The sequence below is a fragment of the Emericellopsis cladophorae genome (genome assembly GCF_022114955.1).
Source record: "Emericellopsis cladophorae strain MUM 19.33 chromosome Unknown NODE_85_length_69342_cov_113_842460, whole genome shotgun sequence".
Classification (NCBI taxonomy): domain Eukaryota; kingdom Fungi; phylum Ascomycota; class Sordariomycetes; order Hypocreales; family Bionectriaceae; genus Emericellopsis; species Emericellopsis cladophorae.
Window position 1 is genome coordinate 41138 of NW_026251010.1, and position 18946 is coordinate 60083.

General features: G+C 53.9%; 6 protein-coding genes across 6 annotated transcripts; 3 read left to right on the forward strand and 3 right to left on the reverse strand.

Moving 5' to 3' along the window:
* Positions 1–54: 54 nt before the first annotated feature.
* On the forward strand, positions 55–2688 carry J7T54_005821 (Quinate repressor protein-like protein; the record flags this gene model as incomplete). Its single annotated transcript, XM_051510193.1, has 1 exon — positions 55–2688. One exon carries the CDS (start codon positions 55–57, stop codon positions 2686–2688), a length of 2634 nt encoding a protein of 877 aa, XP_051358890.1.
* Positions 2689–3208: 520 nt separating this feature from the next.
* On the reverse strand, positions 3209–4439 carry J7T54_005822 (uncharacterized protein; the record flags this gene model as incomplete). Its single annotated transcript, XM_051510194.1, has 3 exons — positions 3209–3677; positions 3735–4222; positions 4290–4439. The coding sequence occupies 3 exons, from the start codon at positions 4437–4439 to the stop codon at positions 3209–3211; spliced, it is 1107 nt and encodes a 368-aa protein (XP_051358891.1).
* Positions 4440–10500: 6061 nt separating this feature from the next.
* J7T54_005823 (glycoside hydrolase family 18 protein) lies at positions 10501–11640 on the reverse strand (the record flags this gene model as incomplete). Its single annotated transcript, XM_051510195.1, has 4 exons — positions 10501–10628; positions 10706–10889; positions 10943–11022; positions 11373–11640. The coding sequence occupies 4 exons, from the start codon at positions 11638–11640 to the stop codon at positions 10501–10503; spliced, it is 660 nt and encodes a 219-aa protein (XP_051358892.1).
* Positions 11641–15844: 4204 nt separating this feature from the next.
* Positions 15845–16207, forward strand: J7T54_005824 (uncharacterized protein; the record flags this gene model as incomplete). The annotated part of the gene is made up of 1 exon (XM_051510196.1): positions 15845–16207. One exon carries the CDS (start codon positions 15845–15847, stop codon positions 16205–16207), a length of 363 nt encoding a protein of 120 aa, XP_051358893.1.
* Positions 16208–16231: 24 nt separating this feature from the next.
* On the forward strand, positions 16232–17507 carry J7T54_005825 (uncharacterized protein; the record flags this gene model as incomplete). Its single annotated transcript, XM_051510197.1, has 4 exons — positions 16232–16441; positions 16653–16688; positions 16980–17197; positions 17396–17507. 4 exons carry the CDS (start codon positions 16232–16234, stop codon positions 17505–17507), a joined length of 576 nt encoding a protein of 191 aa, XP_051358894.1.
* Positions 17508–18542: 1035 nt separating this feature from the next.
* J7T54_005826 (uncharacterized protein) lies at positions 18543–18770 on the reverse strand (the record flags this gene model as incomplete). The annotated part of the gene is made up of 1 exon (XM_051510198.1): positions 18543–18770. The coding sequence occupies one exon, from the start codon at positions 18768–18770 to the stop codon at positions 18543–18545; it is 228 nt and encodes a 75-aa protein (XP_051358895.1).
* Between the last annotated feature and the right edge of the window lie 176 nt (positions 18771–18946).

Here is an 18946-nt window from a genome sequence, read left to right on the forward strand (position 1 = left end):
TTGACCGACTTTCCTCTGTGACGAAGTATGGACATCGACTCGGTCTAGAACCAAATGTCCATCATGACAGGCGTCAAGAGGCCCCTTGAGGCCGTGCTTGGTACTGACCACCAGACGCTCGACCACCGACACTACGACCGACACAACGGAGGGGACAGAAATCAAGCAAGGGGCATGGCGACGATGCCACTGCACCAGGCTATGGCTACGGAGGAGGCGATCGACATGACGACAAGGACGCCGTCCCCCACGTTCCCTCCCCTAAGCGGCGAAATACCCGACTTCAGCGCAGATGCTTCTCTCGTTCTCGTAGGAATTCGTGGCGCTGGCAAATCGACTTTGGCCATCATGGCATCGTCTGCCCTGAAGCGTAGAGTCGTCGACCTCGAAAATGTGTTCCAACGAACGCGGTTCGCATCCAGTGCGGTCTACAAGAAGCTGCACGGGTCCACGGAATGCCATCGCCAACAGGCAAAGGTCTTGCACAATGTCCTCGAGCGCAACAAGACTGGGTGCGTGATTGTCTGCTCATGGATGGAGAGCCGAGTACAAGCACTATTCCGCGAGTTTGCGGCTACACATCCTGTTGTCCATGTCGTACGAGACGGGGATGCTATCCAGGAGCATCTGCGCATCCAGGACCGCGAGAAGATGGAAAACCTGCTCAAGGTTAGCCGTGCAATATTCGGGACCTGTACCAACTTTGAGTTCTACAACGTCACTGAAAGGCAACCAGATGTCCTTGACTCTTTATCTTCGGACACCATCTTTGACCCGGTCCCCGCGCCCTATCTCACTCTGAAGCATGCTGAAAGGCATCTGCTCAGATTCTTGAGTCTCATCTACCCACAGGGAGCGCTGCCTTTCATGGACTCGGCGTTCCCGCTGGCCGGCGTGCCCTTTGAGGACCTCCAATTTACATACGCTGTGGCACTGCCCCTTTCCAGGACGCTCGAAAATGGATTTCAGATCGAAGACCACGTCGAAGGCGCCGATGTTGTGCAGATCGTTGTCGATGACTTGTGCGCCAAAGCTGACTCGTTCGGATCCGATGACTTCTTGAGCCTTGCCAACGCGATTACATGCGGAATCGGGCTGACTCGGCGGAGCACCGTCGTGCCTTTGGCCATCGACGTCAAGCTGCCAGAGACTCCTCCCGAGGAGATTTCTCGGTTCTATCTCCAGCTTGTCCTGCACACAATGCGGCTTGCACCCGAACTTGTGACCATAAACTTGACGCTGAAGGATGCAGATATTGCGCATCTCATCGCCAGCAAGGGGCGAGCGAGGACGATCGGCGACTGCCTGGTCACGCACAACCCGCGGCCGTGGACATCCCACACATGGACCACACTCTATCAGAAGGCGAGTCGCTTAGGTTGCGATATGGTGAGACTGCGACGGCCAGCTGGGACCTTTAACGACAACATCGCGGTCGGTCATTTCAGAGGATCGGTGTCATCCTTACAATGCCGGCAGATACCCCTGATCGCGTACAACACAGGCGAATCAGGAAGACATTCGGCCATTCTGAACCCAATTCTATCAACAGTAGCAATGAGAGCAGAGGAAGAATCCTCGCCTTCTTCCTCCTTGCTTCTCACAAGCCACGCTGCGGTTCAAGCCCTTGCGGCCGCCTACGCCTACGACAGGATGAGAATGTATGTCTTTGGTGTCAAAGTCGGCTACAGCATGTCGCCGACAATGCATAACTCTGCCTTCCACGCCTGTGGCCTGCCTCACCACTACACGCCGCACTCTACAGAGTCGCTCAGTGCGATCAAACACTTGATCGAGGACCCGTACTTTGGCGGTGCTTCCATTGGCCTGCCGTTCAAGGTCGAGGTCATCACTCTTATTCACTCGCTGAGTCGACATGCGCGTGCTATCGGTGCGGTAAACACCCTCATCCCGGTTCGCCATCTTAATCCAGATGGCTCGCTGCCACAGGGTGCGGACTTCTTCAAAGCAATGGGGAGAGCTGGTTCGGTGAAGGCGCTGTATGGGGAGAATACGGACTGGATTGGCATCCGAGCCTGCATCCGCAAGGGACTGTCTCCAGCCAATGCTGTCAGACCAGGTGCCTGCGGTGTCATTGTGGGCGCCGGCGGCATGGCACGAGCAGCCGTCTACGCCATGCTTCAAGTTGGGGTACAGAACATCCTCATCTACAACAGGACTCTCTCTCGCGCAGAGAAGCTTGCGTCTCACTTCAAGCAGCTGTTACAGAACCCGGACTTTCAATCCCTTGGCGCTGGGTCAGAAACACGTTTCCACATTATTGAAGGCCTGCATGATCATCTCCCCTCATCCTACCATCTGCCTACCATCATCATTTCCTGCATACCTACGCATCGCATCGGCGAAGCGCCCTCCCCGGATTTCACCGTCCCGGACGGGTGGCTGGAAAGTCGCACCGGCGGCGTGATCATTGAGCTGGGGTACAAGACACTCAATACGCCCCTGCTAGCTCAGGCGAGACGCCAGGCGTCGAGAGGCTGGGTCGCAATGACGGGTCTAGACCTTCTTCCCGAGCAGGGCTTTGCGCAGTTCGAATTGTTCACGGGCAGACGCGCACCGCAAAAGGTCATGAGAAGGCATCTCTTGAACGCGTACCGGGACGAGCATGAGCGATCGAATCAGGAGCTGCAGTCGCGGATGCCTTCCGAAGTCAGGGAGGTGATCTGAGTGGATGCTCGATCGCTTGCGGATCGATCCTATCTCAAAGAGAGCCTTGCCGCTCACTTCCGAGCGCCTCGACACTGCACACAGCTGCCATCACCGTCAGCAATTGATTTGATTCAGATGCTGAGCAAATCGATGACGATCGCGCGCCCAAGTGACGGATCGCAAGCATCGCATCAGTGACTGCCACTGCGCCGCGGTTCGTAGCCGGGACCCAAGGGCGTCTCAGGGCCGGTCGGTCGGTCGGGCTACGCGGGTACGGCTCGCGCCGTGTGACTTGCAAGCAGCAATTCTTTCATGGTAAGTTCAATCTCGACCGCAGGTTGTTTGCTCGCAAGGAAAGGCCCGTCTTGGATCATTTGGTTAGTTCATGCTCACCAGCGGAGGACTTGGGCCTACTGTCCTGGACATACAGTAAAGACATCATTCATATCGCTCAGTGTGTACAGATTACAAAATAAAGATCTAAAGCCCATTCCATTTTCCCAGCTCCTTGCGAAGCGTGCTCACTGCGACCTCCTTGTCAATCGTTAGACCCATTGCTCACCCTTTTGCCCTGGAAGCTGTCCTGATCGCTCTGCGTGTCCACCAGAAAGGTATTCGTCTGCAGGATGGTTCCTTCGGGTGCACCATCGGAGTGGCCCAAATTCCCCCTCAGTATGCTCTTGTCACTCTCGCCATCGCCCCTGTTGTGCGCCGTCACCCAGACTTCGTTGACGACCTTGCGTGAATCCTTGACCGGATCGACTCGGCTGCCCCCGACACGCGACAGCTGGACATTGTCACGTCGCGCGGCACGGCTGGTCGAGTTGTAGCCAGCCGAGGTTGCCTTTTCACGGATGAATACGCGCAGGACGGGGATCGAGGCGGCGATGATGGCGGCGGCTGTCTCGGATGCGGACCAACAGACGAGCTCGACGCCGTTGTAGGAGAAGTCTTTGTCGGTGAGCTGGGGGATGTAGCAGGATTTGACGATGGCGATGGTGCCGGCCCTTTGGAGAATTGGTCAGCATGGCAATCAGGAAAGGTAGGTCGGGTTTGTAGCTTACAGGACGCCCAGAGACATACAGACGCCGACGCCCATCTTCTCAGTCGAGTTCATGTTGAGCTTCCAGAGGACGGTCCACGGCAGAGCGGCCAGCACGAAATCCATCAGTGCGTACCAGGCGGACACGAAGATGGCGTAGTTGATGAGTGTTGCAGGATCAAAACACTCTCCCGGAATCGTCTGGTCGAATGTCTTCCTGAATGGACGGCATTGAATCCACGGCAGGACGGCGGCGGGCAGGCTGAGCAGCGCCATGGACGCAATCGTGGACCACACCAGGTACCGCCAGTATCCGGCCGTGAGTCGCAGGAGCGTGATTGCAAAGGAGATCTTGCTCAGCGGGATAGCAAAGGCGACAAAGGTGACGCCAACCTGTCCATAGAGGGCGATTTGGAAGATCTTGCTCGGCGGGTCGATGTTCTGGATGTGCTTGCCAAAGCCATATCCGATGGCTGCCTGTGTCGTCCAGATTTGAAAGAGAAGGCAGACCTAAAAGAAGCCACGGTCAGCAAGAATGGCCTTTCGCGACGACAGGAGGTGGTAGAGGCTTCCATACCCATGATGCCATGAGCACCCAGTCATCCCACCAGAACCCTCGACTGCGCGTAAACCGCACATACAGCCTCGCAACCAGGAAGAGCAGAGGCACCCCGCAAATAGGCCATATGGCACTCGTCAATAGCGGCCCGTGATCAGGGACGCTCATCCCGTCTGTCGTGTGCCGTGCCACGTGGGATGTATCGGAGGGTTTGACGCAGGGACGGAACACGCGAGGGAAGAGACAACTGTCATTGCTTTCACAGTCTGGCAGGGCCACATTGCCCACTTATACCGGATTTCCCAGCACTGAGTGTGGATGAGGAGTTTCGGTGTTGGAACTGGAAATCTTGTCATGCAACTTGTTCCCAGAAGGATCGTGGCTGGTAAGGGTCCGGGCCTCCGCTGACGATCTCTGCTTGATTTGACTCCCCTGAATCCTGGCGCGCGGGATACACTCTCGTGTCTCATCCTGGCTTCGAGTGGCGACAACTTCCGATGCTCTAGGCCATTGTGGATCACCTCTCAAAAAGATCAGGGTGCAATAACACCAAGAACCACCTTGCGTCTTGGATTTCGAGCCTCGGACTTCAAGAAGGTTGACCTGGCCGTTGTTCGCAGGCCCGTTGAGCCGTATCCTCTCAAGGACGAACGATCTACTCGGAAGCAAGTGCCAACATGAGTCTAGGGCAACTCGATTTCTTCGCTCGCCACGCGGCGAATGGGGCCATACCTCGATCCTGGCCCCTGGGACTAGAGGCTTGTTTGATACGCCCTAGTCTAGTTCCCCTTGAGCTAGGGGCCGACGGGCGAATGACGAGTCGACTTGATCTGCGATCGAAATACCAACAGGCCGGATCCGTCTCCGCAGTGAGATCTGCGCAGTGAGATCACGTTGTTTGGTGTGCCAGCTTGCCATTGGCCCAGACGAAGCGCATTTCAACGGATCGCGACTGCGTACCCTTGCTCGGTAGGGTTTCTTCCGTGTCCGATTGCTGTGCGCGTCCAGGACTCAAGTTTCAAGATGGAGAAATGCACTATGGAGGCGCCAGTGGACGCTAGGAGATGGATCCACGACGAACCAAATTTTCGGGAGCACGGGGCGTAAGCCTGTTCGAGCATGTATCGCGAACCAGCACCGAGAGTCTGGACATGCGGTTGGGCTGGCATCGCTACAATCACGAACAGGCCGACATCCCTCGGTGTGGGCGCCCCTGCTTCATGTTGTTCTTCCCAGACAGAACGGAGTACGGAGTGAGCTAAGAAGCTCTTTGTCCACTGCTAAGATGGACAGTGAACGCCACAGCGCCTAGTCACGCGACGCGAGTCATGACTTCGGGGCCAACGTCTCAATGAGGTCCAGCTCTTGTTTGGGGCCACTTTTGATTGCGGAATCACCACAAATATCTCCCCAATCCCGATCGAATGCCGGACTGATCCATTGCTTGATCTATGCATGGTTTCAGGCTTTGAGTTCGTCCGCGACTATAATTAGCGTAGGTGCTCAGGAGTTGGCATAAGTCTACGAGTATTGGGGGGCAAGTGATGCTGACGATTGGTCGTGTCCTTGACGGCAGCTTTTGGGCTGTTGTGGCAGGGTGCTCATTAGGCTGTGAGCGCGCTTCGCTTAGGAGAATCTCATGGCCATGGCGCAACAGTCCTCGTCCTACCGGTGGCGCACACGCTAACATAGGAGCTTGAGCTGCGAAAAAAAAAAAAAAAAAAAACCGAATCCTCGCGTTTGTGTGCTCCCTTGCTCAAGCAGATGACAGCTCCCCTTTAGAGGGGTTCGCAGTCGGTCCACCCCTAGATATTCTTATTAAACTCTTTCAAGTCTTTCACGGTCAGGCTGCTAGCAGTAGCGAGACTACTGCAGGTATCAACGGACGTGACCTGAGGTGGCGAAAATACTATCCTGCTGCGGGTCGGGATTGAAGTCTGGAAGATCTCCCTTCGTGTAGTAGACAGGCTGCTGAGCTTATAAAGTAGAGCATAGGTCGTCTTTATAGTTGTTATACTCTTCAAACGTATGACCAGAGATACCGCACCTCTCAGCCAATACACCGCAGCTATTGCCTGGGTTAACTCGAATCGTCTCACACTCATCCCGCGCTATGAGTCTCCTAGGCTTAGAGCGCTTGGAAGAACGTGTTATAGTTAAGTTCTTCAAGGTTCCCTCCAATAACGGCGTTACGAGGTGGGCCTTTCCTAGAATCTTCTCGGAATCTTAAATAGGCAGATATATAGGGTTCGCCTATAACTTAATAGCCTCTTAAATCGGGGCAAATGATACATTAGTAGTTACTATCCAACCAAAAGCGTGCGTTATATCTTAGGCAGGGTTGCAGAGCTGCATATCGACTATCAACGCCATCATATCAGAGGACACGAAGGCCTCGAGGGCGTTAAGGGTGACCGAGCTGACGCCTTCTTTCTATAGTGCAGAACCGATATAGAGACCGAAAGAGGCTCGCCCGGATTAAGCAAAGAGGACACCCGTCTCATTAGCCTCGCCGAAGCCACTCTCAAAGTAGCGACGCATCTTGTTGCGTATGTACGCCAATTAGCCACATTCAGAGCACATGTGGAATTCCCTTTTGGCCTGTTTGATACATCTGCTCTAAAACGGACCGGATACCTGAAGCATCTAGACCAGAGCCACTCTCGTCTAGCAAGCCAATCTTATACTCGACGTCGGCAGCGTTAGTCTAAGACGCGTGCAGAGCCGAGTTAGGAAGACTTATCTAATTAAGAATAAAAGAGGTGCAGGCGAAGATACGATAAGATGCGGTCCTATTATCCATATTATTAAGGAGGGAGAAGTCGTAGAATATGATTTCAGGGTAGTGATAGAGTTAATCAAAGCCCAGGAAGGCTTGCCAGTTGGCCGGGTCTGCGCCAGCATCCGCGCATCCCAAAGGACAGACGTCGCTTGCGGGACGATATCCTGGGCTGACAGGATGTCTGAACTCTGAGCCTAGTGCTTCGCCAGCGTTGGACGCGGCTAACAAGAGACCCGAGAGCTTCAGGAGCGCTGTGCGAATGGGAGAGCCTATTGCGGCTTGTTTGAGCTCGGACTTAGGTCTTTGTGCTCGGTAGAATGAGTGTCAAGAAGTAGGGAGCGAATGGCAGAACTTCAATAGTCTGTGAATAAGCGAACAGACTACCGTGGATAAGTGTAAGGGAAAGAGAAAGAAAAAAATATTAATTCGTCTATCTTCCTATTTCTTATATACCTTAAGAGCCGGAACGGATGGACACGCCTGGTCGGAGGACCCTGGTCATCCACATTCGAGCGGTACGGATTATGGACATGCATTTTCAGGGGTGTCGCTACAAATAGAAAGACGCACCGCTACCCCAGGGTGTGTAAAGCTCCAACATTCGTTCAATATCTATCGTGTGCCTATAAGATGGACAGGCGCGGCATTGTCGATGAGAACCAATGAGGCCTTTGTTCCTAGGCCGCCTCACAGTAGCAGGATAACTGCATTAGCAGTTATATCGGCGTCGGTCCAGCGCGGAGAGACTGTCTTGGCTTCTCGAGTCTCTAAGGCACTCCATAGGGTGCGTGACCCTAAAGTGAAAGGACTGATTTGCCGTTATTATATGGGTAGCTAGGTGATGAGGTTAATGAGCTGTAGATTTTCCTTCTTTAGCAGACTATGCCGCGGACTGCTGAAATCGCCTAGAATCTTATGCACGCTAGACCTAATTTTTATGTAGCCCTTGATTAAGAGCCATTATCACAAATTAAAACACAAGCCTGGAGTGACAGCTAACGCTAACGAAAAGCCCTCTCCCCCCTTCCCCCACCCCTTTTGATGCTCTAGGAAGTCGGCTGAAGAAACAAGCTCGATTCGGCAGGTCTGGAACTCTTTGTGGCAAACTCTTGAAGTCCCTAAGCTAACATATAGGGGGAAAGACCTAAGGGTCACAGAAGATTACGAGATTAGGGACGGATTCAAGGGCCGATTGGTCATGATATACGCTGAAACGTACCACACAAGACTCTAAAGACTCTACGGAAAGGATATACAGACACAGGACTATACAAGTGAACGTCTAGGCTATGATTGTGTGTATCTACACTATATGGAGGCTCATCCCAACTGCGAGAGATATAAAGCAAGCCGCGACAGTGGCGGCCAGGCTTCCACGCATGGTCTCGCCATGACCCTCCTCGTCGTCTTCGTCGGACGGGCAATCCACGTCCTCCAGTCCCCGACAGAAGGTGTTAGTGGCGGAAGCAAGGATACTCTCCTCAAGTTCCGAGCTAACCTGCACCTCGCAGGGCTTCGGGTCTGGCTTGACTGACGAGAAGTAGGCACACCACTGGCCTGGGTAGCCTTGAGGGTACGGTTCGCCAATTTCGGTGATGTTCAAAGTAACGCTTGGGAAGTCGGAGCATTGCGAGTCATCTGAAGAAGCAACTAAATCAGGCTCTCGGCCACCTTCCTCGGTCTTAAAACGTATATAGTTGTGGAAACTTCCAGAATATGGGTATATATATCGGCCCTCCCCTTCGGTGCAGTTGATCCACGTGAGATCCCAGCCGAGAGTCCAATACGCCTTTGTGTCGAGATTTCCACCAAAGACATGATGAAAAAAGAAAGGCTCGCTATTAGAAGCGTTGGCCATTTCTCCTAAGTGAAAATAGGTCGTATCATTCACATCCCAGTCACTGATGCTCTGATTCCATTTCAACAAGATGACCGAAAGAGACGGTGTCAATGAATAGGCGATGGTCGGGTTCTGGAATGCGAACATAACTGGAAACAGGGGTGAAGGTGCGTATGTCTCGTTGCGAGGAAAGACTTGATGGAATTCCGTGATGCCAGTCGATAGATCATCGAAGTCGGGTAGATCGTCAGAGGCAGCTGTAGCGACCATGTTGCAAGACAGAGCACATGCCCAGGTGACAAGCTGCAGCCAACGAGATAGAATAGCCATACTGATTCTAAATGGGGGCGGAATCAGTTAGGGGGGAAGAAGATTGTGAGAAAGTAAGATTAGAGAGGAAGTGGGAAGTGGGAAATGAGTACGGAAGAGTGTCTGCAGAAGAGGTAGCAAAGCATATATCTTTGTGCCCGAACCAAGCATGCCACGCTACCACAGATCACTTGGGTGCAAAATGATGCACTAATAAGAGGCAGATCAAACAGGTGGAAAAGGGATGATCAATTCAAACGTCCTTGGGCAGCCAGTCGGTCAGCCTAAAATAGGCATGGCGCCGCTGCTCCTCGGATCGTGTGCGCGCAGCTTGATTGGCTGCGGCGTCATCAATGCTATCTTATCGCTATCGTACCTGTGCGTGTACGTGACCAGCACGTGGCACCCACACACAGCGCAGATGCATCTTGGTTGGATGGCCACAACCTCCAAAGTGTATCAGTCTCGGTTTATCAGACTTAGGGTTTCCACTCTGCTTTTAGGAATATGGTCGATATTAGATGCTATACTCTACTAAGACGTGCCTCTAGTTTACTTAAAATCTTGGTTCTGCCCAGTGCTATATCCAACCGCGGTGCGGCATGGCGTTGATCGACGATACAGTTAAAGTTGCCACCCATCCAAAATATGAGGCCGAGATATTACGATGTCGTTACCGACTTGTACATAAGTGGTCGAATGATGTCCTGCAGCTGGTGGAGGATTACCCGGATCGACTAGAGTCGCAGCACGCATTGGCAGGAGCTTATTATGCTAACGGCCAGGTGAAAGATGCGGTCAAGATGCTGAAACATGTCGTGGCTTGTTACGACCCGACGTGCGACCGCATCGCACATGGTAGCCGACTGTAGACGCCAGGCGACTACACTCGACTACACCAAGAAGGCGCTCGTAGACGACTGTCGACTACCGTCGGCTACAAAACATCCACTTAGTATATAGGAAGCTACGCTTCACCATAGTCAGTCTCTACCAGCTCCTCGGCTATCTATACAATTGTCTACGCAAGATCTACTATCTCGCACATAGACTGTGACCCGACCGCTCAAGTCAACGACATCCTAGTGTACTCAATTCATAAACCGACTTCTATTCTATCTACTCGGTAGCTAGTCTAGATGCGAACGTCACAACAGTGCATCTAGGTTGTCAATTATGAGCTTGGACCAGTTGTCGAGCACTCCTGGTATATTTGTCTTGAAACCTTCTTGTGAACCCTCATCCCAGTCGTCCCTTGCGTTTAAGTCAGATAGGCCTCCGAAGTGAAAACGTATTACTCACGGGTCCTTGCTCGCCAGATCCTTCGCCAGCGTCGTCCCTTGCTGCACAGCAAGGATGGTCGTGTCCTCTAGGTTGGCTGCTACTGTCGACCCGGCTGCTGCGAATTTCGGCAATTTGGCAATGACTGGTAGTCAATGACTGTTAGTATCAGGAGATTCGAAGACAGTATTACGGAGCTTGGGACCAAGGGTCGAAAAGTACCATTCTTGAACAAAAGACCAAGGGCAGCGGAGGCTCCAATAGTAAGAATATCGAGCAAGAGAAGTAGCCCAGTATTATCAGGCTCTGGAGGAACAGGGGCAAGGTCGTTGCTAAAGCTGTCGAGGGCGCTGTTGATTTTGCATGCAGCAGAATCCGCCACAGCGTCTTCCACAGTCCTGTAAATCTCGTTTATGTGCTAGCCTAGTATTAGGATAGAATCTCAGTAGCCCAACTCACCGCTTTGATCTTGACAAACAAATTGGTGATAGCAATTCTAGCAACGTCTTTTCTGGGGCCAAGATCTTCCGAGTCGCACACTATTTCGTCAATACAACCAGTGCTTTCAGCAATATTTTAGCAACCAAAGGAAACCGAATACCCCATATTGGAGCTAATGATGGAAGTGAAATGGGTATCACGACCAGAATCTTCCCAGACTTGAATCAAGTCCCTCAATGCAGTGGGAGCATCCATTTGATTCTATCGCTCTTCTGGGAAAGATTTGTGCGGTCTACCCAGGCGATGTTATCGCATTTGAGCTCGCTCCAGTTTCCGTTTCGGTCACCCGACGTGCTAGGGCTCCTCATCTTGAGCCAGCTACTTATACCATTTGGGGTATCATGTTACTCCTCTAGATCCGTCGCCCAGGTGATCGATCTACTAATACCTAGCGCTTGGTAGAATATCTGGTGCTCTTGCTTCACGTCCTCGCTCATCCAGCTGATGAACTGATTGTCATCGTAGACGAGGACATTGCTGTGCGTATGCTGGTCCAAAAAGTTATGCTTGACGCGGCTAGAATCATCAAGGATCTCCAGGATCTCAGCATTGGCCAGAATACCTCCCTCGCTAGTGCATGGACCCAAAGTCGCATCTGAAACCACAAGGGACCCGGTGAAGGAGCATTCTTCGGTGCAGCAGTCTCCGTCTACCATATTGAAGGATCGTCCATAGCTTTTCAAGCCAGCGGCAATTTTGTTTGACGTAACCCCCGTCTTGGTGACTATGGCCAAGGCATTGTACGTCTCCGTCACATTGACTTGGCTTCGCAAGCAGCGGTTGTTGGGGCAGTGGGCAGGTCACTAACAGAATCCCCCTTCCCCCGCCCCCTCCGATGCTGTGGAAGGTCGGCCGAAGAAACAAGCTTTATTTGGCAGTACAAGCCGGAAAGAAAAAACGGCAGACTATATGCTTGTGGTTGTGCAGGTCGGCTGCCGTTGTTCCTTTCCCACCCCGAGGGCAGGTCTGGGATTAATACTCTTCGTGGCAAACTCATAAGGCCCCCAACGTAACCTGTGAAAGAGGGGGGGGGGGGGGGGCTGATTGACGCATGGAACGGCCCCCAGATTGGGCACGGGGTCGAGGGCCGATGGAATGGTGCACCCTGGAAGGTACCACACAGGACTCTGCAGCCTTCATGGAAAGGATGTGCACACAAAGACTGTGCAAATTAATAATGAAGTTGCGATTGCGCGCGTCTATACTATGAAGAGGCCCATGCCAACTGCAAAAGAAACAAAGCAAGCCGCAAAAGTGGCAGCTAGGCTTACACGAATGGTCCTACTATGATCCTCTTCGTCTTCGTCGTCTTCGTAGCCCGGGCAAGCTACATCTCGCGAATGATAGAAAGCACTTGTAGCCGAAGCAAGGATACTCTCTTGAATTTCCGAAGCCACCTGCACCTCGCAGGGATTCGGGTCTGGCTTAACCGAGGAGTAGTAAGCACACCACTGGCCTTCATAGCTTCGAGGGTTAGGTTCGGCAACTTTGGTAATGTTCCAAGTAGAGCCGGGGAAGTCTGAGCATTGGGCATCGCCAGAAGAGGAAATGAAGTTGGGTTCCTGGCCACCCTTTTTTGGTCTTGAAACCAATAGACTTACCGAACGATCCAGCATAAGGGTATATTTGTCGGCCTTCCCCTTCGGTGCAGTTGTTATACGTGAGTTCCCAAGCGAGACCCCAATCGGCCTCTGTATCGAGCTTTTCAGGAAAGACAAAATGAACAAAAAAAGCCTCGTTATCAGAAGCGTTGCTCATTTTTTTTCCAGGAACGAATTGGGCCGTATCATTGACCTCCCAGTCACTAGTGCTCTGATTCCACTGAAACAAGGTGACCGCTATATATGAGCTCAATGACTGGGCGATAGTTGGGTTCTGGAATGCGAACACAACCGGGAATAGTGGTGAAGGCGCATACGTCTCGTTGCGAGGAAAGATTTGATAAAACTCCGCGATGCCGGTTGATAGATCATCAATGTCGGGTAGATCATCTTTGTGAGCTGTAGCGACTATGCTGAAGGACAGAGCACATATCCAGCTGACAAGCTGCAGCCAACGAGAGAGAATAGCCATGCTGGTCCTGTATGGAGGCTGAATCAGGGAGGGAAAAAGGTTGTAGGGAAGGAGGATGAGAATGAAAGTGGGATGTGAGTACGGAAGAGTGTCCGCGGGAAGAGGCAACAAGGTATATGTTCTTGTGCCGGGGGCCAAGAATGCGACGCCACCACGAATCAGTGTGCGAACCAAAGCAGCCCGGGTTGTTTTATTTGTTAATTGTCTTTTGTGGGTTTATACTATCTCGGCGTAGGTATGACTGCACCACAGCGTAGCTAGTGCCTTGGCAAGATGCAAGCCCCTGAGAGGCGACACTTCAACAATGAGCGGGAAGGCACTACGGAGTACTCGGTACCTTGCAGGCCAAGAAGCCTCTTTATGACCCCTTGCTTTCCGCTGACGGCCCAAAGGGGCACGGCTTGCTTTTGGCGGAGCACCCCACAGGGCGGCTCACTGGCAGGACAAGACACCGCTGCAGCCCGACCCTGCTCGTGCCTTGGCCCTCCTACAGCCCGGGGGTGGTGTCCATTTTATCACAAAGGCTGCCGCCACGGCATCACGAACAACAACAACAACACAGCGCATCTACGCTCTCGAGATCGATCGAAGGATGTGGCATAGGTCCTGAGCAAATGATTCGACGGGTCTGCAGGGGCGCCAGGCCCGCAGCCTGGGTGGTGGTTGTAGGTCAAAGTACAAAAGCAATAGAATTCAAGTAAAGAGGGAAAAGGTTAATTGTCTAAGGTAGTGGAGCCTAAGGCTCCTTATAAAGGACTATGGCACGATGACTGTAAACGACTGATAGCCATGTGCGCATACGTACTGAAACGCGAAAAAAATTAAAAAATTCCAAGGGCCACCCTAAACTCCCACACAGTACTCACCGTCTTGTGTATACTCAAACACCATCGGAGGGCGCGAAAGCTGAATCGATGTATCGCGGTACCGGAATGTCAAGAGGGGCAGGCCAATATTCCCTTCCAGGAGGTGCTGGCAACTCGCAAGGCGGTGCCCGGGTGTTCGACCTAGTCGTGGAGACGCTGAATGCTGGCTCGGGCGCCGGCGACCACTCTGGAGTACGGGAGACACAGCAGGGCAGCCTTGGAAGAGAGGTTGACGACGACTCCCAGTCCTTTCCATGGTGATTCGACTCGACTTTCAATAGTTAACGGAGCGGGAAGATGTGGATGAGGAACGATGAGCAGCCTTAGTGTGCGCCAGGCTGCAACCATGATCAGAGCAGGCGACGGCCATAATTTTCCGCGGCCGACTCTGGCCGGTTTGAGCTACAGCCACATGCCGATGCCATGCTGAGGCATCGGTGGGCGCTGGAGCCTGCGATGCGCACGCACACGCGGCTCTAGGAACAGCTCGCCGGCGCCGTCCAAGCCCCCAACCCAAGCCTCAGGAACTACATCCGCATAGTTCCACTGGGGGCGCCAATAGTAGCGCTCGCCAACCCACGCCCGACCCTAACGACGCGCCGTGTCAAGAACTTCCGCAGATTCATCGGCGCATCTCGACTTGGATAAATGTGGCGCGCGACGACAACATTATCATTCTGGCGAGCGCCGGCTGAGAAGGTCAACTCTATCGTCGGCGCGCTCGTGAAGGCGTTCAAGAGCGCCTCCTTCTTTGCTTGTTAGCCGATACACGTTTCTGCCGGCGGAATAGCCGCTTGTTATAGAAAGTTAGTGGTCGGTGTCGTAGAAAACAAAGGCTTGGCGGGGCGCTAGAGATCCTCAGCAACCAAAAAGAGAGTGTTATCCCTGGTGCCACGCGTTATTCTTATGGGTGTCGAGCGGTTGGCCCTATTGACCCGATATTTGATAGTCGCGTTCTCGACGGACGCAAACCGGAACCAAAGGTACCTAATACCGGTTTTTACGTCGGTGATAGGCTTATGGGAGGCCGTGCCTCGTCAAATCCGGGGAACCATCGGGTAATTTCGGCTGTACGGATGCATCTGCTGGCAGCAAATCACCCCGTATCGTATGTCTAGTGGCTGTACACGTCTCGGGCCGCGCCGGACTAGTGCAGCGGCTACGTAGTGTCTCGGGAGTCGGGAACCTGGCGAACGCTGCCCATCACCTACGTCGTCTTCAGACTTGTTCGTCAGCGGAGCGATTGATGTCGTCGTCGTGGTCAGCTATAGTTTAATGCTCACAGCGGCCCAGCGGTGGCTTTATGTTCCGACTTGGCCGCTCAGCCTTATCATGCACGTGGCACGGTAATTGATTGGCGGTCTGTTCTGGCAGGGCTGAAGGCCTCCCGTCTCGCACGGTCGGCACGCCCCTCAGATTCGGCCTCCTCGATAACGGTCAACAAAGACGCCAGCTATGGACAAACGACCGCACCAAGATAGAGGGGCCGACCTGAGCTACTTAAAGCGGCCGAGAACCGCACACTCTCTTCCTAACGGCGGCGCGCACGGGCACCAGGAAGTAGCGGGCCCACCGCCTGGGCATATATATTCGGATGACACTATCGCCTGGATCTGCGCGCTTCCGCTGGAGCTGGCGGCGTCCTGCGCTATGCTGGACGAGGAGCACCGATTGCTACCCTTGCAGCCCGGTGGCGAAAATATGTACGTCCTCGGACATATCGATAGGCATAACGTCGTCATAGCGTGCCTGCCCGGGCAATACGGGACGAATAACGCTGCGATCGTCGCCACAGACCTGAAGCGCAGTTTCCCGGAGCATCCGCGCCACCCTGATGGTTAGCATCGGCGGCGGGGCGCCCGCCATGGCCGATCTATATCTCGGCGACGTCGTCGTGGGCACGCGGGTTATATAGTACGACATGGGCAGGGACGTCGGCGACGGGGAGTTCGAGATCACGGCCGATGCGAAGATACCAGCGCGACTGCTGCTCTCGGCTGTCACGACCGTACGGGCGACTCACGAGCGGGATGGATCGAGCCGCCGCGTGACGAGCCTCCTGCGGACCAGGCTGTCGAGCTACTCCCGTCCTAACAAACCCGATCGACTTTTTCAGGCTTCTTACGACCACCCTTCGAGGACGCTGACGTGCGACGGCTGTGATCCGGTCAAGCTACAGCCGCGGCGCGTGCACGTGGCTAACGAGCCTAAGATCCACTACGGGGGCATCGCCTCGGGCAATAGCGTGATGCGAAACGCAAGCAAGCGCGACAATATCGCCTAGCGTTTTTCCGTACTGTGTTTCGAAATGGAGGCCGCCGGGATGATGGACTGGCAGTGCCTGCCGATTCGCGGTATTTGCGACTACGCGGACTCTCACAAGAACAAGCACTGGCAGGGCTACGTAGCTGCGACCGCGGCCGCTTACGCGAGGGAGCTACTGGAAGCCCTCCCCGTCGCGCGTGTAGAGTCCGGTCGCGCTGCCTCGTGGCTCACAGCAGCGAGCCAGCCCAAGCCAGTTGGTATACACCCGTCCCTCCCATCTTCTCTTCATGCTGACCCGGCGAGACCATGTGGAATTCCTGGAACGCCGCCAACGGCTGCTCGAGTCCCTCGACTTCCCATAAATCGACGCACGTAAGACAACTATTCAAGCCGCCTATACCAAAACCTGTCGCTGGTTCCTGCGACACCCGAAATACAAGGACTGGCTCGACCCCGGGACGCAGTCGCAGAACCTCGGCTTCCTGTGGATGCGGGGAAAGGTAGGTGCCGGAAAGTAGACCATAATGAAGTTTATCTATCTACAGACGAAGAAACGGTCAAGAAACTTCAGCATAGCAGTCGCGTCCTTCTTCTTCAATGCGCGGGGCGAAGACTTGGAAAAGTCCGTGGCAGGCATGTACCGATCCCTCCTGGTGCAGCTCCTTAGGGCGTTGACAGACCTCCAGTCCGTCCTGGACGACACCGACATCGTCCCCAGGAGCCAGCAAGACTGTCCTAACATGAATGCCCTGAAGGAGCTCCTCAGAAGCGCTGTCACCTCTCTCGGCTAGCGCTCCTTTACCTCCTTTATCGACGCCCTCGACGAGTGCGACGAGCAGGAAGTGCGGGATATGGTCGAGTTTTTCGAGGACCTGGCCGAGATAACCACCGAAGGTAGCATCCAGTTCCGCGTCTGCTTCTCGAGCCGGCCCTACCCGTACATTGACATACACCGGGGAGCTCTGCTCGTTCTCGAGGATGAATCGGGACATGGAGATGACCTTGCCGAGTACGTTAAGACTCGTCTTAAGATACATAGCCGCTCGCTCCTTGCAGAGTTGCAATCCCAAATTCTAGATAAGGCTGCCGGGATTTTTATGTGGATCGTGCTGGTAGTGGACATCCTGAATGAAGAGAGCAGGCAGGGGGCGCTTGCTCTTAGGACTAGGCTCGCGGGGATCCCGCCCAAGCTAAGCGACTTGTTCAGGAGCATCTTGGCGCGTGATGAGAAGGAACCGGAACGACTGCTGATCTGCATTCTCTGGGTGCTCTGCGCAAAACGGCCTCTGAGTCCAGGCGAGTTCCGCCACGCCGTGTGAGCGGGCTTGTTAGATCAGCGCCTGTCGGACCCCGATCTGCCAGACAATACGGACCAGGATGCCGTCGCGCTGGTCACGAGTTCCTCCAAGGGCCTCGTCGAAGTCACCAAGTCGAAGCAGCCAACGGTGCAGTTTATCCACGAGTCGGTGCGTGATTTTTTGGTGAAAGAAAACGGCCTCCGGGAACTATGGCCCGACCTTGGATTCGAGTGGGAGGGCCACAGCCATGAGCGGCTCAAGCGCTGCTGTGTTACCTATCTATCTCTTCCAGAGGTGCGAGCGATCTTCAATGGCGGTGAGGATACAAGCGAATAGGGCACCCCGGACGAAAGGTATTTGTTTCTGGATTATGCTAGCCAGCACGTGCTCCCTCATGCCAATGAGGCGGCGGCTATCATTCCCCAGGATGAATTTCTATCCTATTTCTTCGCTTCGGACGGCGTCCGCGTGGTCAATCTTTGCGAAAGATTCAAGTCCAGGCGATATAGTTGGGGTGCGACCCCCATTTATATTTTTGCAGTCAAAAGACTGGAGAGGCTCGCTCGCACGCAGTTGAAGAGAGATTCGACCGCCTACGTTCCTGGGGACACTTATGACTATCCGTTCTTCGCCGCTCTAGCCGGCGGCCACAACGGGATAGCAACTGCCCTCTTGGGGTTTCCCTCCATGACCTTTGACGGCGTTGACATATTTGAAGGTCTGAAGCACCGAAAGGATCTAAAGAGATATACAGGCCGGACCCCTTGGTCCTGGGCTGCGCAAGAGGGCAGGCTGAGCCTCGTTAAAGCAATGCTTGAACAAGGGGCAGACATATCTGAACATGACAGGAAAGGCTATACGCCATTTGCGCGGGTGTCTGAGAACGGGTGTGAGGCGGTAGCGCGGCTTCTTGTTGATAAAGGGGCGCGTGGGTGGTGGACAGTCCTGGGGCACCCAGGCCTGGAAACGAGCCCGCAACTCGTCATTCGTGGCGCCTTGGAGGGCTGGATCTTCCACAATGATGAAATCCATAGTGTTTATGAGCGATGGCACGTGCTACGCGGCGACCTTCTCCCGGAAGTTCTCTAGGACACGTCGCTTGAGGTCCTTCCAGCGGGCATCGAGCTCTTTGTCGTAGGAGCACCGGTAAACAACCCAACCCCATTTCTTCCCGCCATAAAAGTCCCTGATTCTGCTTTCGGGCGGAAGTTCGTGCCATTTCAGGCTTGAGAAGTCTGACGGCTGCTTTTTTGCAGAATACGGCGGTGACGATAGGGAGGACATGAAGTATCTTTGGCGGTAGCTGCGGGATTCTGGCTGCGCTGCTGCAGAATAGTTTGACAGCTGGCGTGTACGAGAAAGGCGATCCCTGTAGCAGCCTCGAGCTCGTTCAAGTCGTGGCCACAGCGTGAATGGCCGAAGCCTAAATGTACCCATTGGGCATCCCACTGGGGCCGCGA